The sequence below is a fragment of the Heterodontus francisci genome, chromosome 13, assembly GCF_036365525.1.
Source record: "Heterodontus francisci isolate sHetFra1 chromosome 13, sHetFra1.hap1, whole genome shotgun sequence".
NCBI classification, from domain to species: Eukaryota; Metazoa; Chordata; class Chondrichthyes; order Heterodontiformes; family Heterodontidae; genus Heterodontus; species Heterodontus francisci.
The window spans coordinates 32,548,923-32,573,103 of NC_090383.1; the positions used below are offsets into that span (position 1 = coordinate 32,548,923).

Below are 24,181 nucleotides of genomic sequence, written 5' to 3' on the forward strand. Positions count from 1 at the left end.
TTGATGGAAAAGGTGCTGAGGGATAGGATTTCTGAGCATCTGGAAAGACACTGCTTGATTCGGGACAGTCAGCACGGTTTTGTGAGGGGTAGGTCTTGCCTCACAAGCCTGATTGAATTCTTTGAGCAGGTGACCAAGCAAGTGGATGAGGGTAAACCAGTGGATGTGGTGTACATGGATTTTAGTAAGGCATTTGATAAGGTCCCCCATGGTAGACTTATGGAGAAAGTCAGGAGGCATGGGATAGTGGGGAATGTGGCCAGTTGGATTAAGAATTGGCTAACTGATAGAAGGCAGAGAGTGGTCTTAGATGGTAAATACTCAGCCTGGAGCCCAGTTACCAGTGGCGTGCCGCAGGGATCAGTTCTGGGTCCTCTCCTGTTTGTGATTTTTATTAACGACTTGGATGAGGAAGTCGAAGGGTGGGTCAGTAAATTTGCAGATGATACAAAGGTTGGTGGAGTTGTGGATACCGAGGAGGGCTATTGTCGTCTGCAAAGGGACTTGGATAGGTTGCAGTGCTGGGCTGAAAAGTGGCAGATGGAGTTTAACCCTGAAAAGTGTGAGGTCGTCCATTTTGGAAGGACAAACATGAATGCAAAATACTGGGTTAACGGTAGGGTTCTTGGGCATGTGGAGGAGCAGAGAGACCTTGGGGTCTATGTGCATAGATCATTGAAAGTTGCAACTCAAGTGGATAGGGCTGTGAAGAAGGCATATGGGGTGTTAGCGTTCATTAGCAGAGGGATTGAATTTAAGAGCCGTGAGGTGATGATGCAGCTGTACAGGACCTTGGTAAGGCCTCATTTGGAGTACTGTGTGCAGTTCTGGTCGCCTCACTTTAGGAAGGATGTGGAAGCCTTGGAGAGGGTGCAGAGGAGATTTACCAGGATGTTGCCTGGAATGGAGAATAAGTCTTACGAGGAAAGGCTGAACATTCTAGGCCTCTTCTCATTAGAACGGAGAAGGATGAGGGGTGACATGATAGAGGTTTATAAGATGATCAGGGGAATAGATAGGGTAGACAGTCAGAAACTTTTTCCCCGGGTGGAGCAAAGCGTTACAAGGGGTCATAAATTTAAGGTGAAGGGTGGGAGATATAAGGGGGATGTCAGGGGAAGGTTCTTTACCCAGAGAGTGGTCGAGGCATGGAATGCCTTGCCCGGGGAAGTTGTTGAGTCAGAAACTTTAGGGACTTTCAAAAGGCTTTTGGATAGGTATATGGATAAAGGAGAATGATGGGGTATAGATTAAATTGTCCTTGACAGAGGACAAAGGATCGGCACAACATTGTGGGCCGAAGGGCCTGTTCTGTGCTGTATGTTCTATGTTCTATGTTCTATATGTTCTGAATGGATCACGCCATGGTTTCCCTTATTTCCATCATATTTCCATTATATTTCCACTCACCTAAATATGAAAGGAAACGATGATTCAGGCAGAAACCATGAGACAAGTTAACATTTGTACATATAACAAATGAAATCAAAAACTTAGGAATTCAACATACAGAACAGCCGTAATATAAAAGGAAAGTGTTTTTTTTAAAATTCTTTTATGAGATGTGGGCGTCACTGGCGATGTCAGCATTTATTGCCCATCCGTAATTGCCTTTGAAGAGGTGGTGGCGAGCTGCCTTCTTGATCTACTGTAGTCCATCTGGTGTAGGTGCACCCACAGTGCTGTTAGGAAGGGAGTTCCATATTTTTGACCCAGCGACAGTGATGGAAAGGTGATACAGATCCAAGTCAGGATAATGTGTGACTTGGAGGGGAACTTGCAGGTGATGGTGTTCCCATGCATCTGCTGCCCTTGTCCTTCTGGGTGGTAGAGTTCATGGGTTTGGAAGGTGCTGTCAAAGCAGGCTTGGCGAGTTACTGCAGTGCATCTTGTAGAAGGTACACACTGCTGTCACTGTGCACCAGTGGTGGAGGGAGTAAATGTTTAAGGTGGCAGATGGAATGCCAATCAAGTGAGCTGCTTTGTCCTGGATGGTATCTAGTTTCTTGAGTTGGAGCGGGACTCATCTGGACAGTATTCCATCACACTCTTGATTTGTGCCTTGTAGACAGTGGACAGGTTTTGGGGAGTCAGGAGACGAGTTACTCGCCACAGAATTTTAGCCTCTGAACTGTTCTTAGAAAATTAGAAATAGGAGGAGTAGGCCATTCAGCCCTTGAGATCATGGTTCATCTTCTACTTCAACACAATTTTCCTGCACTATCCCATATCCCTTGATGTTTTCAATATGTAAAAATCTATCGATCTCACCCTCTGAGTGAAGAAATTCCTCCTCATCTCAGTGCTAAATGGCCTGCCCCTTATTCTGAGACCGTGTCCCCTGGTTCTAGATTCCCCAGCCACGAGACACTTGTAGCCACAGTATTTATGTAGCTGATCCAGTTAAGTGTCTGGCAATTGGTAACCCCAACTAAAGCAATGACTACCTGCCCCGACCAGACCCGACACATCGGGCTCGGGTCGGCTCAGGCTGGACGCAGACACAGTGCTGCCTTGCTCAGGGAGGGAAGTAATCTTCAAAATTTGAACATTCAGCCGGGACGTCAAGGCAAAAAACATGCTGCCTGAACAAAGGATCACAACATTTGGACAAGGTAGAGCACAATAACCTGTCTGATATAATTAACTTTATTACGGTAGTCGCGTCAGGTGTGGGAAAAAAGTCAAAGGACTTGGGCCCCGGTGGGATGTGGTTGGGTCGGGTTTCAATTTCATACCCAAGCAGGCCTTTAACCCCCAGGATGATGGTGGGGGATTCAGCGACAGTAATGTCATTGAATGTCAAGGGGAGATGGTTAGATTCTCTTTTGTTGGAGATGGTCATTGCCTGGCACATATGTGGTATGAATGTTATTTGCCATTGCCAGTACCTGAAGAAAAGCTGACTAGACTATAAGGAATCACCTTCACCATTTCTACATCATGCACATCCAGAGATGTGAAAGTGCATATAATAAATTCTCTGCACAACACTAAAACGAAAGCAAAATACTGTGAATGCTGGAGACCTAAAGTAGAAACAATACTGGCAAGCACTCAGCAGTCGGGCAGCATCTGTAGAGAAACAGTTAACACTTCAGGTCGATGACTTTTCATCAGAACTCAGTTCTGGCACTGCCTGACCTGCTGAGTGTTTTCTAGCATTTTGTGTTTTCACTTGGAATCGCTAATAATCACCACATCAGATGTAACAGATGCTACTAAGTTTGTAACAAATTCTACTGCTTGCAGTAAGCTGCACTTCCTTTCTTTTAAAATGAGACATCAACCACAATTCTGAGTTTCCAACAGTTGCACCTCAGCTTTAAAAGCTGACTTTTCCCCCCCCCAGTGAAGTGAGATTTACACTTCATATTCAAAACTTTGACTGTTGTGCACTACTAATCAGTCAGTCAGTTAGTCAGTCATTCAACTCATTTCCCCTCACCATCCCCCCAAAGTTCAGCACTGGCAAGGCAAAAATTGCTCTGGTCTGCCTGTAAGTCATTGGATTCTGTTCGTATCTGCAACATCTATACAAATTGTGACAAAAACCACACCTACCAAAAATGGGACATATTAATTTCATCATATGGAACATTTTGAACTGTTCTGGATTTGAAATAACTTGTTTAAAGAGATTACAGCAGTGACTGAAAACATGGCTGCATGTTTGCATTCTAAAAGACAGCTGAATAAGAGACAATGGAACTGCTCCCTGATTCAATTGACCAGATGGATTTTGATCAAAAGACATTGAATGTGTAAAAGGCCAGCATTTCACCACCCCCCTCCTCATCCCCCGAGAGTGTCTGCCAAGCTTGGGAGAAAATCCACAAACCTTGCCAGGCAGGTTGTTCCAAATAAGGAGCTAGTCACATGACTAACCTGCTGGCCAACATGGAGTTTTCTGAATCGTACTACTCAGTTGGAGAACAGACTGCAACTGAAATTGAAGAGTACCTATCTCTGTCTCTCCCTCTCTCTCACGCAAAGTTCCAGGGACCCACGGAAATAACGCAAGCCTCAAAAGAGAAGACTCCTACAGCCTTCTGATACCAGCTAAATAAGTGTGCACTGGGCCCCAACGAGAACTGCAAGACTTAACTGCAATCCCAAAACGAGTAACTGAACTCCATATTACTTCAAACATCTCTTTAATTCTATCTCTATTTGCGCGTGTGTTTATCGCGTTTGCATGCTAGCGTCACATTTTTAGTTTTAACTGAATTAGAGTTTTAAGGTTTATAGATTTAAACAAGAAAGGTGTAAGTTTCAGAAAAGCTGTCTGGTTGATTTCTTTGCCCCTACGATAAAGGGCAATGAGCAAGGATTCACTGAGTGGAAGCTAAAAACACAGTGTTTTAAAAACCTAAACCCTGTTACAGCCAAGCCAGGAAGAGACCAAGAGGGGGAGCCCTAGACCCCTTTCTCACCTGGTTGTAACAAAACAAATAAAACAAAATTTCCCTCCTGCCTCCACAACTTCCTTTGTGGGCAGCCTCTGATCACTATTTAGCAAGGCAGCAATGATTTGCAGCTCCTTAGCAATGTATCACTCAAACATCATTAATAGTATCGTGTGAGGATAGTTAATATTTCCATTTAATGAAAGAAAATTATAGAAATTTGTTTGTTGCAAGGTATTTGATTCCATATCACTGCTCAGCAAAATGAAAAACTTTTTCTCTCTCCTTTCCTGAGATAATATTCCACTCTTGAATACACTCTCTTGGCTTCATCACCTACTTTTTCCTCTTTTTCTATACTCACTTTCTCTCACCTAGAGTCATAGATAGAGTCACAGACATACAGCACTGAAACAGTCCTTTCGGGCCACTGAGTCTGTGCCGACCAACAACCAACCATTTATACTAATCCTACATTAATCCCATATTCCCTACCACATTTCCACCATTCTCCTACCACCTACCTACACTAGGGGCAATTTACAATAGCCAATTTACCTATCAACCTGCAAGTCTTTGGCTGTGGGAGGAAACCGGAGCACCCGGTGGAAACCCATGCAGTCACAGGGAGAACTTGCAAATTCCGCACAGGCAGTACCCAGAACCGAACCCGGGTCACTGGAGCTGTGAGGCTGCAGTGCTAACCACTGTGCCACTGTCCCACCTATATCTACTTTCATCTCTATGCCCCATGTTCTTACTCTAACTTTTGCTCAGAATAATCAGCACCCCGCCTCAAATCTCACTTTTCTTCCATTCCATTTCAGGTGCTTCTTCATCCTTCAGCATTTATTGTAAGGTGAATGCAAGGTCAGTTCTCCAAACCTCAAAAAATAAAATCTCCTTCCAGAAACAATTACCCTGTTCTTTCATCATCACCTACCTCACTGCCCAAGCCCCTTCTCTTTCACTTCTGGTCTGCCCCTGTCCTTTTCAAATTCTTTTTGCCCTCTCCCATTCTTTTACATTTTTTCAAAACCTCTCTATTCCCAGCTTGTCTTTGCAATGATTTGCTCCCAATACTTGCAGCACCCATGGTACTATTGGCAATTTGAATGAATTGAAAGCTTGCTGAATGATAAAAATGATAAAATATGACGGTAAAAGGGAATGGGTCTGGGATGCTGATGCAGGCGGTAAAGGGAGGGACATGATCTCAGGAACACTGCCATATTAAGCATTCTCCTTTGCACATCCATTAGAGACCAAGCTGGTGGTGGTTCTAGTAATCGTAACTGTGTATTTTCATTTTTGTTTATATCAGGCCTACAAATGTTGCCAGATGTTAATTATGAAGTATTTGAAGGTTTGGTGGTGGGGGGTGGTGTGGGGGGGGGTGAAAAAGAGGGCAGTGGTGCAGGAGAGAGAGAGAGAAAGAACAGGGGAAAAAATGGACAGACTAGAGTCCAGGGAGGGTCACTGTATTCTTTTAAGTACCAGCCCCTCCCAGCTACCCAAGCCCAATAGTATAACACAGCTTTTAAACACGACATGAGTAATGCCATTGGAAATATCTATCTATACAGATACAAATTTCCTGTGGTACCACACACTAAGTTAATGTGTAGTTTTATACGACAGGAACTTCATGAATCATCAAAATGTGCCTGTATCTTTTTACTACAATGTAGATTTTGTTAAATGCTGTGTAAATTCACACAGGACAATTAAGGGTTGCTTTACACTATGAATCTGACAATGTGCAACTGGAGAGGCACACTTCTCGTGTCACTTTCCATTATGAATGTAAAACAATTTTAAATTCCATCCCAGAAGGAATGTTTAAAAAAAGAGACAGACCAGGTCACTAAATAGCATAACTGTGCTCTGGAGTCAGACAACATGAGCAATGTCAAAGGAGTGCAACTAGTATAACTGAAAAGTAGATAAAAGCATGAATATGACTTTGGGAATTGAAACAATCTATATTTAGAAGTGGATTTCAGGCCAGGATATCTTCATGTGCTTTAGACATTTTCCATTTATCCAGAGAATCTTCCAATACTTGACAATACTTCTGGAATCAGATTTTCATCTTCAACTATTTACTAAAAATGTTTTGGTTTATAATCAATTCAAAATCTGGCAGTTTCATTGTCCTCATATTCAGCTAGTTATTCAACCCATTTTAGCTGAGCTATGCAGAAAAATAAACCCAAAGTCCCCATCACAAAATCCAAATATGGGAGATTTACTGGGTTTTCTATTAGTTCTCTGCATAGAACTCCATTCCACAAGTTGGTAATTCTTTGCACCAAGGGCTTCTTGGCAAGTCCTAAATTTGCTTTTGCTTAGTTTGAAGCCAAATCAACCCATGACTGCTTAATTTGAAATATGTTTAAGATTTAACTTTTATATACATGTTATACATGTTAAGGTATCTCTCTATTAACTCCTTTCAGGGTTGAAAAGTCTGAGTTTCTGTTGTGTTTCCTCATCAAACTCAGCCACCTGACAGATCAGTCCCATGGCTCTTCTACACTGCCTCAAGGACATGATCTCTTCTTAGTGTCTCAATGTGGTCTGACCAGAACACAGTTTAAGCATTTGTCCCACCAACTTGCGCTCTATTCTTTTGGTTATATAGCTCAATATTCTCTGATTTTGTTGACTTGAAATGTTAAGTGGTAATTCTACCAGTACCTGTAGATCTTTCTAAATTATCTTCGAACTATTTTGACACCATTCATGGAGCACTGTCATCTTTTTTTAAAACTTCCTGTCACATTTCAGATTCAATATTAAATTTCATCTGCCATAATTCTGTCGTTTTACATAGTGATTGGCTAGAGAGTAAACACTTGCCCTTTTTCACTCAAATTAAAATGGCAAAGAATTTTGACCAATCTAGTAAATCTCTTGGGTCACCAAAACATGCATGTTCGACTGTAAATGTGGTCCTGAGTAAAAGCATAGCATTTAAGCCCAAAAACATTGTTATTTGACAGCATATACGTGGAATTGAATATTCCATGTTCGAATGGATTTCTCCAATTCCACTTTGCATTATATCCCATAAAACTGAAAAAACATTCATACTACTTCTAAGATAACTAAACATGAAAATGTACTTTTAAAAATACAGGTATACAAAGTCTGTTGCACTCACCTACTGACTGGTTGGTTTTTTGTGATGAACTGTAAGCACAGATGGCACTCAAACTCCCACAATTTAAAGGCGTACATAGGTTTATTTTGTAATTTATTCCCTTCTCAGAATCTATTGCCTCCCAAGTATACCTGAAAGAAGAAGAAGATCAATTACACACAAAAAAGGACAAGTTCCAAGTACAATTTCCTCCCTTAATTCCAGGTTCTCCTGCACTGAGGAAGTTAGAAAACAAATTGCAAACTAAAGTACAGTTTTTTTTTTAAATTGAAATTAATGCGATTACTGCAAAACAAGTTCAATCACAAGTTTAAAATTCTTGATGCCAGCTTGGCTTATTGTTAGCACTTGCCCCAAGCAGAGAGTTGTGGGTTTAAGCCCCATTCCAGCATGTAAACACATAATCTAGGCTACCATTTCAGGGCAGTGCTGGGGGAATGCTGTATTAAGAGCTGCCATGCTTCAGATGAAGGAGTAAACCAAGGCCTGTCAGCCTGTTTAGATGTATGTAAAAGAGCAAGGAGCTCTCCTGGTGTCCTCGATAATATTCAGCTCTGAAAACCACCAAAAACAGATCAACTGATCATTCAACTAATTTACTGCTTGTGAGACCTTTCAGTGTGCAAACTGGCTACTGCATTTTCCCACTAAACAGTGAACCAGTGATTGCAGTTTAATAAGTAAGCCATTAGCCGTGAAGCACTTTGGTGCATCCTGAGAACGTGAAAAGCTAGCGTTTGCTTTCTACTGTTGAAAGTACAACCACCTTGAAGTTTGAAGTGTAGAGAATACCAACAGGCTGTGCAAAGTCAACAGAATGGTAGGACTGGAACTGCATCTCAGAGGATTTAGATCATGCATATAGTGTTCTACTAACCTGAAACAAGATATAAATTGTTTCTCGTCAATGATCGTTTTCTCTTAAATCAATAGATCAAACAAACAGCACTGCAGCTAATAACACATTAGGACTGACATGAGCTACCCTGAAACATTCTATTACCTGCTTGGCTTTTAACAACGGCTTTCAGATTTACTTGCGAGGGGGCAAGGTGGGGGAGGGGGAGGGGGGGTGGTGGGGGAAGAGGAGAGAAAACTGCAATAAAGCTGCTCTGTTGCTACCCCATATTGAAATCTTGCCATTTCTACAGATCTCAGTTATAGCCTTGCGCAACTCTAATTCCAGAAGACTACTACTATTTTCGTATGGCGGGAAAAGCATATAATGGGACGTCTTGTTTGGTTATCCATTCAATGGCCTTCTGAGATGCTGTGTGGAGAAATGAGGTGCCTCGTGCAACAGATCTTAGTGCGCAGGTTAATGTGATGTTCCATTCTCTGGGACTTATGGCCACAATCACATTTTGGGTTGTCCCTCATCTTATATTTATGGAGAAAGTGACCACATTGCCCATCCCCTGCGCGGATTTGGTTCAGAGCTGTCCACTGTCTTCGAGAGGGGTTGCAATCAGGGATCTCTGCAGTTGGGTCGGTGATGGTGTTTTTTTAATGCTGCATGCGTGCAACAAATCTATCCATCTGGATTGTGGGTTGATACCAGCTGCCTGAATATTAGCTGCTGTTTCTCCAGAGTGGCTGGTGCAAATTTTAAGCTCTAAGGTTTTCAAGTCTTTGTGAATGGCAAGGTCATGACTTTTTCCATCTCAGAGCATGATGGCATCACAGCAAATGGTAAGCAATGCAATATGGGAGTTGACGACAACCTACCTGCGGTCTCCCTGTATGAGCTAGTTCATTGAGAATTTACCAGCTGTCATCAAGAAGTCAGCTGAATGCCTGAAAGTGGCCTCCCAGTCTGAAAAGTTTTGAAACATCAAATATGCCAAACCAAGGACCAATCAAGATAGTTGGTCCAACATTCTGCATTTATCAACTCAATGTTGAAGGTATATCCAGAGCAAAGTGTGAGATCTTATCAAGGGAATCTGGATCACAAATGATTCCAGAAGACTGCAATGCCATTCTAACTTGCTTACTATGCAATTTTAAATCATGATACAGATTGAAAGATTCATAAGAGAGCCTCACTAGGCCTCAGTGAACAAAAGTACTTTACTGTGACTGTGCCAAGATAGAAAGGCACTTTTGGAAAAATATGTATGAACAGTACTACATCTCCAGCCACCAGGTGAACCCCACCACTTCCTCCCATCCTCCTCCATCTGACTGAACTGGTTCTTACATTGAACAACTCCTTTGACTCCAGTCACTTCCTCCAAATAAAAGGTGTCGCTGGAGTCTTAGTTATCTTGCCTTTTATATGGGATACGTGGAGCATTTGCGTTTCAGTCCTACTCTGGTCCCCTCCCTCATCTCTTTTTCCACTGCACTGCTGACTGTGTTGGTGCCACTATCTGCTCTTATCCCGCATTGAAGAGTTTCCTCAGCTTTGCTTCAAATTTCCACCCCTCTCACTGACTCTTCCCTTTAACTTTTCTCTCTATTTTTGGGGAAAGCTGTCCATCAATATTCACTATAATCCCAAATCCCACAGCTATCTTGATCACACTTCATCCCACCCTGCTCCCTATAAGGTCTATTCCATTCTTACTGTTTCTCCGTCACATTTGAGGTCTGCCTTCTTCCTCAACTGAGAATTCCCTTCCACTGTAGTTGACAGAGTCCTCGACGGTCTCAGTCAGATTTCGCACACACCTGCCCTCACCCGTTGCTGTCTTTTCCAGAACCACAATATCATCCCTCTTTTTCTCATCTTCCACCCCACTAGCTGTACGACTCTATGACTTGAGGCTGGATTTTGTTTCCAGCTCGAGGTCGGGTTTCATGGCAGGGGGAGGGTGAAGAATCGAAGTGGCGGCGGCCACCACGGAGCCAGACGCTGGGATTGCCAGGCCCAATCTTCGTGGGAGCGGGAGGCTCTGTGGCAGCACCTCCGCCATTCTGCGATAGGACTCTACTTTACATATTTAATTTAAATTTATGCTGAGAGGTATTTTAAACTCCTTACGATCTTATCTTGAGCACGCGTGTAGCACTTATGTGTCTTAATTTTCTCATTCAGGAGAAGCTGATGCCACCAAGGTGGGGAAGCAGTCCAGCCCTGCATTGACCAGCACGCCTGGGGGGTCCAGCCCTGAATTAGTGGGGGAGGGGGGGGGGGAAAAGAGAAGGGGTCAACTCTACAATATTTAGTCGAGAGCGAGAGCACTCTGCATTATTTTGAACTGTTTGCAGGGCTGGCAGCCTTTTAAAATGGTGCCAGCACCTGCGCCGGCATCAGATGACGCTGTGAACGGCATCACCGATGCCGTCCCCGCCACATGTTTTGGGGAGGGGGGCATCGGCTGCTGCCGGCATGTTAAGTGGCCACCCACATGGTCCCCACGCGGGGCAGCCGTGGCAAGACAACAAAATCCAGACCTTGATTTTTAATTCTTCCTGAAGTCGCCATTGGCACAGGTATTGGTTTGCACCAAAAAGGTACCCAACAGTTCCCCCTTCCCCCACCATTGTTCAAATGCCCACTGACCAGGATCTAACAGGTGCTCATTCACTACAGCGTGACAGACTGGCTGATTCTGGACCCAGCGTACAAGCTCAGCATTAAAACTCATCATAAGCAACCCCCAACAGGAATCAATCCTCCTCAGTAAGGCAAAAAGCTTCATCCTGAATGCCTTTAGCTTGCTGCTTAGACTATATACAACTCTGAAAATAATTAAAATATTTTGTTAATGCTTTGTATTGGTCAAACCTCACTTATTTGTAAATTTTCTGGCAGCTTACTGTAGTGTAATCCAACATGAACAGATGACAAATTTAATTTCTGTGATCTATTTCTTTCAAATACTGAACAGAGCTGGAAATTCCCCAGCCCAGTTGAAGAATCCTGTTCTTGATTACCATGTGATGATGCACTCTGGATACTGCAGTTCCACAGTCACTGCATCGGGCATTCTACCAGTATACATCAGTCTGTATGACAATCAGGCTTACCCTACAGTACTAACACAATCTACTTTCAATAGGAAAGATAACAGCTCGATAAAAACTTCATCTCAAACATGTCAGTTAACAGAGTAGTAATTCATTTATCAGAACAGCTGGCAACCCAAGTATTGTGTAACAGGTGTCAGCCGGTCCCAACTTTATTATATCCAAGATACTGTTCACTATTCAAAGAGTTATAAAGTCAACAATATTGCTGCAATTGCAATGGCTTCTGTACAAGCATCTATAATTCTACATGTTTCTATTCCACTATGGGAATCTAAATGAATGATTTTGTGCAATATATGGCCAAGTGAGAAATGTGTCTAGGGGGCTTTTCCTATCTTTACCTAATCTTAGTGTAACACGGTTTAATTTTAAATGCGTTTTGAGCTCCCCTTTTGTGAATCCCTGTTCATAGTTCCAATTATAAAGACAAAGAAACCAATTCACACAGGCTCAATTTAAAGATGAAATTTTATGAAAAAACTTAAAACAAACTCTAATACGGTTCACGTCTCTGGATATACGACGTGCCCACACTAGCGTGCGCACGTAATATACACATGCAGATAGGTTTAGAAAAGAGAAAAGATAAGATAAGGTGGAACAGCTTGAGGCAATATCTTGTTATGGTGCTTCGAGCTCACTGTAGTCCTTTTGTAAGTAGTCGTGCCTTTCATTGGGGCCCAGTAGTCGTCTTAAAACCTTGTTCATGAAGGAACCTTTTCTCTCATGTTTTCACAAGATTCAGTTCCATGGGAAGGAGATGGAAGCAGGCAGGAGAGTCTTCTTGCTTCAGTTCCAGGAGAGATCTTTTCCAAGAGCACACAGCTTTGTCTCAGTTCAAAATCCTTTGTTGGAAGTTAAAATTCTCTGCAACAGCCAGTCATGTGACTAAAACTGCTCTAACCACTTCTGTGTATTGGGGAAGCAACAACTGGGTCCCCATTGTTCCAACATCGCTAGTACCATGCAAAATGTCCTTCCAATCAGGGCTTGCAATTTTAAGTTTTAATGTTCGTGTGGCGAAATAATGTGCGCCTCAGTCTTGGTAGGTGGTGGGGGGGTGGGGTTTGCCTGACATTTTCAATAGTTTTACCTTACTTGTTAGGACCTCTGCTCAGGGATAGGAGCTAACAACCCCACGGCCTTGAGACCAAGGCTAAGGGAGTAAACCCCAACAGAAAACCTGCAGCGGAACCCCTAAGGTGGTCACGTGTCACCTTTGGCATGTTTCCAGCAGTTCCGACAGCCATACTGGTGCCAAACATCGTGCTCTACACTCCTCTGGACCCCACTAGGAAGGCCGAGAGGGGAGTTTTGACGCTTAGGCAACTCACAACCTCCATACATTCCGCCCAGGCATGCACCACGGATAGTTCACTCCATAATTGCATCACAGCGACCAAAACAACATGGAAGGCAGCAGTTACGGGTTATAAGTCCAGCTCAATTGACAGACATTGGGCACCACGGGTTGCCTTTGTCGGTGGGAGAGGTCATCGCATCTCACTGGACAGCTACCGCCCGCCTCAAACCGGGCAGGCTGGTCAGTAAGGTTATCCCACCACAGTCCACCTGCTTCAATGGGTGCCTGGAGCTTAGGGTCATTACCCAACAAGTGGACTGTAACACCGCACCAAACAGCATGACAAAAATAAAAGGAAAGAAGGTACCAGCCCTTCGTTTTGCAAGCTGGAACGTCAGGCCAGGACACATAGTTCTGTCAGAAGACCTTGCACAAATCAATCAACAACTCTCGGAAGACCGCCATCATTAACAACGAGCTCAGTAGACTCAATGTGGACATTGCAGCACTTCAGGAGACACGCCTCCATGCAAGCGAATCTCTGAGAGCAAGACTACACCTTCTACTGGCAGCGTAGGGATCCTGAAGAACCAAGACAGCATGGAGTGGGCTTCGCCATCAGAAACTCTGCTCAGCATGATACAGCCACCTTCAAATGGCTCAGAACGCATACTGTCCATCCGACTGCTCACCACGTCTGGCCCAGTTCACCTACTCAGCATCTATGCTCCAACAGTCTGCTCCCCACCTGAAGTTAAAGACTAGTTCTATGAGGAAATCCATAATATCATTAATACCGAACATTTGTTCCTGCTGGGGGACTTTAATGCCAGGGTTGGGGCCAACCATGACTCATGGCGCTCCTGCCTTGGGCGCTATGGCATTGGAAGGATGAAGGAGAATGGACAGAGACTGCTGCAGTTGTATACCTATCTCAACCTCTGCATCACCAACTCGTTTTTTCACACTAACCCGTCACCAGGTTTCGTGGAGACACCCAAGATCACGTCATTGGCACCAGCTGGACCTCATCGTCACAAGGCAAGGCTCTGTAAACAGTGTCCAAATCACATGCAGCTTTCACAGTGCGGACTGCGACATCGACCACTCCCTGGCGTGCAGCAAAGTTAGGCTCAAACCACAGAAGCTACATCACTCCAAGCAGAAGGGCAGGTCACGCATCAACACTAAGAATTTCTTATACACAGCTGTTAAATAAGTTTCTAAATTCACTTGAAAAAGCCCTTCAAAACACTCCTGCAGGGGATGCAGAGACGAAGTGGGCCCACATCAGAGATGCCATCTATGATTCAGCAATGACCACCCTTGGCAAACGTGAGAAGCAGAATGAGCGTGTCTACCCTGAGGCACAACGCAGCTTTCGAGCAGAGAGATCCAAAATTGACATGCTGTTCTCCCTTCGCTAGCTACAGGAGAAATGCCGCGAACAACAAATGCCCCTCTACGTTGCTTTCATAGATCTCACCAAAGCCTTTGGCCTCGTCAGCAGACACGGTCTCTTCAGACTACTAGCAAAGATCAGATGTCCAAAGCTATTAAGTATCACCTCATTCCATGACAATATAAAAGGCATAATTCAGCATAGCGGTGCCTCAACAGACCCCTTTCCTATCCTGAGTGGCATGAAACAGGGCTGTGTTCTCGCACCTACACTGTTTGGGATCATCTTCTCACTGCTGCTCTCACATGCATTCAAGTCTTCAGAAGAAGGAATTTTCCTCCACACAAGATGAGAAGGCAGGTTGTTCAACCTTGCCCGTCTTAGAGCGAAGATCAAAGTATGGAAAGTCCTCATCAAGGAACTCCTCTTTGCTGACGATTCTGCATTAACATCCCACACAGAAGAGTGTCTGTAGAGACTCATCAACAGGATTGCGGCTGCCTGCAAAGAATTTGGCCTAAACCATGAACCTCAAAGAAAACTATCATGGGACAGGACGTCAGAAATGCTCCATCCATCAATATCAGCGGCCATGCACTGGAAGTGGTTCAAGAGTCACCTACCTAGGTTCAACTATCACCAGTAACCCGTCTCTCGATGCAGAAATCAACAAGCTCATGGGAAAGACGTCCGCTGCTATGTCCAGACTGGCCAACAAGGTGTGGGAAAATGGTGCACTGACACGGAACACAAAAGTCCGTGTGTTTCAAGCCTGCGTCCTCAGTACCTTGCTCTACGGCAGTGAGGCCTGGACAACATCTGTCAGCCAAGAGCAACGTCTCAACTCATTCCATCTTTGCTGCCTCCGGAGAATCCTTGGCATCAGGAGGCAGGACCGTATCTCCAACGCAGAAGTCCTCGAGGCGGCCAACATCCCCGGCTTATACACCCTACTAAGCCAGCAGCGCTTGAAATGGCTTGGCCATGTGAGCCGCATGTAAGATGGCAGGATCCCCAAGGACACATTGTACAGCGAGCTCGTCACTGGTATCAGACCCACCAGCTGTCCATGTCTCCGCTTTGAAGACGTCTGTAAACGCGACATGAAGTCCTGTGACATTGACCACAAGTCGTGGGAGCCAGTTGCCAGTGATCGCCAGAGCTGGCGGGCAGCCATAAAGGCGGGGCTAAAGAGCGGCGAGTCGAAGAGACTTAGCAGTTGGCAGGAAAAAAGACAAGTGCAATGAGAGCGCCAACTGTGTAATAGCCGGAACAACCAATTTTATCTGCAGCGCCTGTGGAAGAGTCTGTTACTCTAGAATTGGCCATTATAGCCACTCCAGGCACTGCTCCACAAACCACTGACCACCTCTAGGCACTTACCCATTGTCTCGAGACAAGGGTGCCAAAGAAAATTTTCAATAGGGAACTGCGGTGGTCTATAAAAAATTCACATCAGCAGTTAAATAAATGCTTTTCTTCTGTATACAAAGCATGACTAAGAGATTTACAGCTTTTGCACAACAATATGCATCAGGTGTGCTCTCACACCTCTCTTGACCAATCACCCTGGAACAGGTCAGTGTTATTACACACAGCGAAAGAATAAAATGAACTTGAACAGTGCCAAAACATCTTACATGGTCTGCTGAGCTCCCCAGAGCTTTACCTACTCCTTTCCTGCTGGAATTACTGGTCACAAATTGCATGTCGAAAGTTGCTCTACCAAAGTAGTCAACTCAGCAGATTTGTTCAATATTAATGTTTGCTTTGCATATTGAGCAAACTAGAGTTTATTTTCAACTCAGTGAAGTAAAATTTCAGTCATATCCAGCACACCATCATTCTCAAATTTGAAATATATAAGCTTACAAGCTACCGCTATATAAAAAAGTATTACTTTAGATTTTGTTTGTAAGAGTGATTCATTCAAGAACTAACCAGGCCCAATCCTGCTTAGTTGCTTAGACCAGACATGGTCACAACACTATGGCCGTGACCGACAGCCGGTTTCCCCTAACAGACAATTCGAAATTTGCAGTTAACGTGCAACTTGCAAAAGTAGTAAACAGTAAGGGAGATAGTAACAGACTTTAAGAGCATATAGGCAGGCTAGTGGAACAGGCAGCCACATGACACCTAAAATTCAATACAGGAAGGTGTGAAGCGATGCATTTTGGTAGTAAGAATGAGGAGACTCAACACAAGCTAAATGGCACAATTTTAAAGCGGATACGGGAGGGGTTGTGCACAAAATTTTGAAGATGGCAGGACAGGTTAACAGAGCAGTTCATAAAACTTACGGGATTCAACACCCATTACTAAATGACCATAAGTTTCCTCCAAATAAATATTGGGAGGTCTGATGCCATTGTTTGCAGTCCCCAGTCCAAACTCCGTTATCTAGTGACTGTTGCCAGGGAGAGGGATGGAGTCAGTTTGATCAGAACCTTGGTGTCATTCGACACGGAGATGGGCTTTCAACTATATATTCGCACCATCACTAAGACTGCCTATTCCCACCTCCATGATGTAGCCTGTCTCAGCTACTGCTAAAACCCTCATTTGTCCCCTTGTTCCACCTCTAGACCTGACTACTCCAATGCATTCCTGGGCTGGTCTCCCACATTATACCCTCCGTAAGCTTGGTCATCCAAAACTGCTGCCCATGTCTTAATTCGAATTCCCGTTCCCCTATCACCCATGTTCACTGATCGACATTGGCTCCCAGTCAAGCAATGTCTTGATTCTAAAATTCTCATCCTGCCATAGCCTCACCCCTCCCTATCTCTAATCTCCTCCGGCTCCACAACCCTCCTAGATATTTGCGCTAATTCTGGCCGCTTGTGCACCCCCATACCATTGGCAGCTACACCTTCAGCTGCCTAGGATCCAAGCTCTGGAATTCCCTCCCTACACCTCTTTGCCTCTACCTCACTTTCCTCTTTTAAAACACTTCTTAAAACCTAGCTCTGACCAAACATTTGGTCATCTGACCCAATATCTCCTCATGTGGCTCAGTGTCATTTTGTTTTATAATGCTCCTATGAAGCACTTTGGGACATACAAAGAACAGTACAGCACAGGAACAGGCCATTCGGCCCTCCAAGCCTGCGCCGATCTTGATGCCTGCCGAAACTAAAACCTTCTGCACTTCCGGGGTCCGTATCGCTCTATTCCCATCCTATTCATGTATTTGTCAAGATGCCTCTTAAACGTCGCTATGGTACCTGCTTCCACCACCTCCCCCGCACCAAGTTCCAGGCACTCACCACCCTCTGTGTAAAGAACTTGCCTCGCACATCCCCTCTAAGCTTTGCCCCTCTCACCTTAAATCTATGTCCCCTAGTAACTGACTCTTCCACCCTGGGAAAAAGCTTCTGACTATCCACTCTGTCCATGCCGCTTATAACTTTGTAAACCTCGATCATGTCGCCCCTCCACCGTTCCAGTGCAAACAATCCGAGTTTATCCAACCTCTCCTCATAGCTAATGCCCTCCAGACCAGGCAACATCCTGGTAAACCTCTTCTGTACCCACTTCAAAGCCTTCACGTCCTTCTGGTAGTGTGGCGACCAGAATTGCACGCAATATTCTAAGTGTGGCCTAACTAAAGTTCTGTACAGCTGCAGCATGACTTGCCTATTTTTATACTCTATGCCCCAACCGATGAAGGCAAGCATGCCGTATGCCTTCTTGACTACCTTATCCACCTGCGTTGCCACTTTCAGTGACCTGTACGCCCAGATCTCTCTGCCTGTCAATACTCTTAAGGGTTCTGCCATTTACTGTATACTTCCCACCTGCATTAGACCTTCCAAAATGCATTACTTCACATTTGTCCAAATTAAACTCCATCTGCCATTTCTCCGCCCAAGTCTCCAACCGATCTATATCCTGCTGTATCCTCTGACAATCCTAATCACTGTCCGCAACTCCACCAACCTTTGTGTCGTCCGCAAACTTACTAATCAGACCAGCTACATTTTCCTCCAAATCATTTATATATACTACAAACAGCAAAGGTCCCAGCACTGATCCCTGCGGAACACCACTAGTCACATCCCTCCATTCTGAAAAGCACCCTTCCACTGTTACCCTCTGTCTTCTATGACAGAGCCAGTTCTGTATCCATCTTGCCAGCTCCCCTCTGATCCCACGTGACTTCACCTTTTGTATCAGTCTGCCATACATTAAAAGGTGCTACATAAATGTAAGTTGTTTAATCACTAGAGGCAAACAGTACAAAAGCCAGGGAGTTATGTTACACCCATATAAACACTAACTCAACCCCAGCTGAAATACTGCATCCAATCCTAGGAACCACACTTTAGGAAAGTGGTGAAGGCTTTAGAGAGGATGCAGCAAGATTTACTAGAATGGTTCCAGGGATACTTATGTAGTTAGACTGGAGAAGCTGGGGCAGTTCTGCTTAGAACAATGAAGGCTAAGAAGATTTTTGATAAAGATGTTTAAAATAATAATGAATTTAAATAGAATAAATAAACTGTCTCCAATGGCTGGAAGGTCAATAACCAGCTAGAACAAATTTAAGTTGAATGGCAGAAAAACCAGAAGTGACATGAGGTAAAAACTTTATGCAATGAGTGGTTAGGATTTGGAACGCACTGCCTGACAGTGTGGTGGATACAGATTCAATAGTAGCTTTCAAAAAAGAATTCGATTAATTCTTGAAGTTTTGCTAAAAATAGAGAAATGTTGTCGAAGCTTTTCATCTTGCACTCATCAGGACAATCTGCAAGTATACTAATATAAGGGAAAACAACTTTATATTGTACTGTATATTCTATACACATACAAGTTGTTTTCCCTTACATTGGTATTCTTTCAGACTGTCCTGATGAGTACAAGACGAAAAGCTTCGACAACATGTCTCTATTTTCAGCAATACACAAGTTATGTACTACCAAACGACTATTTAAATACTTGAAGGATAAAAAAGGGACATGGGGAAACAGCAGCGAAGTGAGACTAAAAATTTCTCTTCGAAAGAGCTGGTGCAGACATGATGGGCCGAAAAGCTTTCTGCTCATGGCTCCATGCTATGCTTTACAGCCTGTTATCTGAAAACTTGTACTGGAAATATAAACAAGGATAGGATTGGGGAACCATGGTTAAATAACTCAATAGTGTCACTTATTCAAGTAAAGAATGGAGAGTTGGCTACCAGCATCTAAGAAACCATACTACAGCATGCAACTTTGCAACCAGAAAATAGCTACAGTAAATCAAATGTATGGATGGTGGGGTTGGGGGGGGGGGGGGAGGAGGTGGGGAAAAGAGGGGCAGAAAGTGGTGAAGGAAGAGCTTAAAAAGTCAATTCAGAAGATACAGCATGCAGAAGCAGAGAGCAAAAGCTCCACGGGAAAACTGATCCACCCATGGCTAACTGATCAGGTTAAGGATAGTATTGATTAAAAGCTTATGATGGTGTCAATAAGCATATGGCCAAGGATTGGGAGTGTTTTTCGAAACCAGTAAAAGATGACCAAAATATTGCTAGTGGAGACACAGAAGGGTAAACTAGCAAGAAATACAAACAGATTGTCAGAACTTCTACAAGTATATAAAAAGGAGCAATAGTAAAAGTAAACATGGATCCCTTAGAGGCTGTAACAGGAGAAATTATAATGGGGTATGAAATGGCAGACATTAAACAAATATTTTATATTTGTCTTCACAATAGAAGACACAAAAACTCGCCAGAAGTAATGATTAACTAAGAGTCCAATGGGAGTGAGGAAGTTAAAATAAAAGAAAAAGTACTGGAGAAATGAAGGAGGCTCAAAACCAACAAATCCCCTGGACCTGATGGCCTACATCCTAGAGTTCTCAAAGAGGTGGCTGCAGAAATAATGGAAGCATTGGTTGTGATCTTGCAAAATTCCCAGCACTTCGGAACAGTCCCTGTAGATGGGAGGTAGCAAATGTAACACCATATTCAAGAAAGGCAGTAGAAAAAAAAACAGGGAACTAGAGGCCAGTTAGCCTGACATCAGTTGTCAAAAAACCCCATTATTAAGGAGGCAGTAACTGGTCACTTAAATCATATTAGGCAGAGGCAACATTATTTTATGAATAGGAAGTGATATTTGATAAATCTACAAGCTTTTTTTTAAGGATGCAACTACCAGAGTAGATAAGTGGAACCAGTGATGTAGTATATTTGGATTTTCACGACATTCATTAAGGTACCACAAGATAAGGGTTCATGGGTAGCATGTTAACATGGATTGGGCATGGGTTAAAGAGGAGAATGAGTAGGAATAAACAGGCCATTTTCAGGTTGGCAGACTGTTACTAGTAGGATGCCGCAAGGATCAGTACTTGTACCTCAGTTATTTACAATCTATATTAATAAAAATATTAGAATGGGATAAGATCTTTCTTAAAAGATGAAGACAAGCTGTGTGCCATTTTATTTTAGCGGATGGTACTGCTATGGCCAAAGAATTCCCAAATTTGGCACTTGACTGCATCTGTTTTCCTCCTCTCCAGCTATTTTCATGTTCAAGCAGAGTTGCAGGACTGGAGGACATATTCTAAGTTAACATTCCAGTGCAGTACTGAAGAGGTGCTTCGTTGTCAGAATTGTCAATAAGACATTAAACTGAGGCTCCACCTGTCTGTTCAAATGGATGTCACTAATGCGGTGGTCTTATTTGAAAGAGGAGGCATTTCTCCTGCTGGATATTCCTCCCTTATCCAGCACCACCAAAAAAGATGAGCTGCTCATTCATCACATTGCTGATTGGGAGTTCTTGCTATATTCAAAAAGGTTGTTGCATTTGCCCACACAACATTTCAAAATTACTCAATGTAGGTGAAGCACTGAGACCCGAGAGATAGAAGGTATTACTTAAATGCAAGTCTTTTTCCCCTCCCCTATTCCCCTGAAGGCATCTACCCAGTCACTGGCCTCACGCTTCAGTTTCTCACCTCGGTGGTCATTACTCACATGTGTATTTTGACAGAGAGAACAAATAGCAATCTAATGGAGACCACCACAGCTGGGCCAGTCATATCCTTGCCTGACATCTGCATAAACAGCACTTCAACGAACCCCATCCTGAATCTCAGAATTGTTACAGCACGGGAGGCAGCCATTCGGCCTATCATTTCCACACCAGCTCTCAAACAGCAACTCCCTCCGTTCCATTCCCCTACCTTCTCCCTGTAACACTGCACATTCTTCCTTTTCATATAACTGTCCAATTCCCTTTTGAATGTTTCAATTGAACCTGCCACCACCACGATCTCAGGCAGCACATTCCATACCTTAACCACTCGCTGCGTGAAAAGGTTTTTCCTCATGTCACTTTTGCTTCTCTTACCAAATAATTTAAATCTACGCCCTCTCGTTAGCAATCCTTTCACAAGTGGGAACAGTTTCTCTATCTACGCTGTCCAGACCCATGCTTTTGAATACCTCAAATCACCTTCTCTTCTCCAAGGAACACAGTCCTAACTTCTCCAATCTATCTTCATAACTGAAATTCCTCATCCCTGGAACCATCATCATGAATCTTTTTTGTACTCTCTCCAACGCCCTCTGCGTGGGTTTCCTCCGGGTGCTCTGGTTTCCTCCCACAGCCAAAAGACTTGCAGGTTGATAGGTAAATTGGCCATTATAAATTGCCACGGGTATAGGTAGGCGGTAGGGGAATATAGGGACAGGTGAGGATGTATAGGGACAGGCGAGGATGTGGTAGGAATATGGAATTAGATTAGATTAGAGATACAGCACTGAAACAGGCCCTTCGGCCCACCGAGTCTGTGCCGAACATCAACCACCCATTTACACTAATCCCATATTCCTACCAAACATCCCCACCTGTCCCTATATTTCCCTACCACCTACCTATACTAGTGACAATTTATAATGGCCAATTTACCTATCAACCTGCAAGTCTTTTGGCTTGTGGGAGGAAACCGGAGCACCCGGAGAAAACCCACGCAGACACAGGGAGAACTTGCAAACTCCACACAGGCAGTACCCAGAATCGAACCCGGGTCCCTGGAGCTGTGAGGCTGCGGTGCTAACCACTGCGCCACTGTAGGATTAGTATAAATGGGTGGTTAATGGTCGGCACAGACTCAGTGGGCTGAAGGGCCTGTTTCAGTGCTGTATATCTAAATCTAAAATTAAAAAATCTAAAATCAGTATTTCAAGTGCGGCGTCCAGAATTGGACACAATACTCCAACTGAGGCCGAACTAGTGTCTTATACAAGTTCAACATAACTTTCTTGCTCTTGTACTCTATACCCCTATTAATAAAGCCCCGGATACTGTATGCTTTATTAACTGCTCTCTCAACCTGCCCTGCCACCTTCAATGACATATGCACATATATACCTAGGTCCCTCTGCTCCTGCACCCTTTAGAATTGTAACCTTTATTCTATATGGTCTCTCCATGTTCTTCCGAGCAAAATGAATCACTTCACATGTCTCTGCACTGAACTTCATCTGCCACCTGTCTGCCCATTCCACCAACTTGTCTATATCCTTTTGAAGTTCGACACTATCCTCCACACAGTTCACAATTGTTCCAAGTTTTGTATCATCTGCAAACTTTGAAATTATGCCCTGTACACCAAGGTCTAGGTCATTAATATTTTTTTTTTTCTTTGGCCTCCTTATCTCGAGAGACAATGGGTAAGCGCCTGGAGGTGGTCAGTGGTGTGTGGAGCAGCGCCTGGAGTGGCTATAAAGGCCAATTTTAGAGTGACAGGCTCTTCCACAGGTGCTGCAGAAAAATTTGTTTGTCGGGGCTGTTACACAGTTGGCTCTCCCCTTGCGCTTTTGTCTTTTTTCCTGCCAACTGCTGGAAAAAAGACAAAAGCGCAAGGGGAGAGCCAACTCCTCACAGTTCACTAAAATAAAAGCAAAATACTGCGGATGCTGGAAATCTGAAACAAAAACAAGAAATGCTGGATTCACTCAGCAGGTCTGGCAGCATCCAATCTGCACCTTCTCCTTTGTTATCTCTTGCCCAACCCCCACCTCACTTGTTTATAATCTGTGACTTTTCTAATATTTGTCAGTTCCGAAGAAGGGTCACTGACCCGAAACGTTAACTCTGCTTCTCTTTCCACAGATGCTGCCAGACCTGCTGAGTGAATCCAGCATTTCTTGTTTTTGTTCCTCACAGTTCACAATTGTTCCAAGTTTTGTATCATCTGCAAACTTTGAAATTATGCCCTGTACACCAAGGTCTAGGTCATTAATATACATGAAGAAAAGCAAGGGTCCCAACACTGACCCTGGGGAACTCCACCACAAACCTTCCGCCAACCCGAAAAACATTCATTAACCACTACTCTTTGCTTCCTGTCTCTCAGCCAGTTGCTACCGTCCCTGTTATTCCATGAGCTACAAGTTTGCTCACAAGTCTGTTGTGTGGCACTGTATCAACTGCCTTTTAAAAGTGAACAGCATTGCCCTCACAACCCTCTGTTACCTCCTCAAAAAACTCCAGCATATTAAACATGATTTTTCCCTTAAGAAATTCAAGCTGGCTTTCCTTATTTAACTCGCATTTGTCCATGTGACTATTGATTTTGCCCGAATTATTTTTTCTATAAGTTTTCCCACCACCGAAGTTAAACTGACTGGCCTGTAGCTGCTGGGCTTATCTTTACACCCCTTTTTGAACAAGGGTGTAACATTTGCAATTCTCCGGTCCTCTGGCACCACCCCCGAGTCTAAGGAAGACTGAAATATTATGGCCAGCACCTCTGCAATTTCCATCCTCACTTCCCTCAGTATCCTTGGATGCATCCCATCCAGCCCTGTGCTTTATCCACTTTAAGTTCAGACAGCCTATCTAATACTTCCCCTTCGTCAATTTTACATCCCTCTAGTGTCTAACTTGCCTTCTCTTTCAACATTG

At 43.8% G+C, this 24,181-nt stretch overlaps 1 protein-coding gene across 1 annotated transcript in view; it reads right to left on the bottom strand.

Annotated features, from left to right (window-relative positions):
• The window catches only part of igf2r (insulin-like growth factor 2 receptor), a 254,891-nt gene that overhangs the window by 216,502 nt on the left and 14,208 nt on the right, over positions 1–24,181 (bottom strand). The window contains exon 2 of the mRNA XM_068044624.1: positions 7,579–7,709. Coding sequence (XP_067900725.1) covers positions 7,579–7,709 — 131 coding nt within the window. The remainder of the gene's footprint in view (positions 1–7,578; positions 7,710–24,181) is intronic.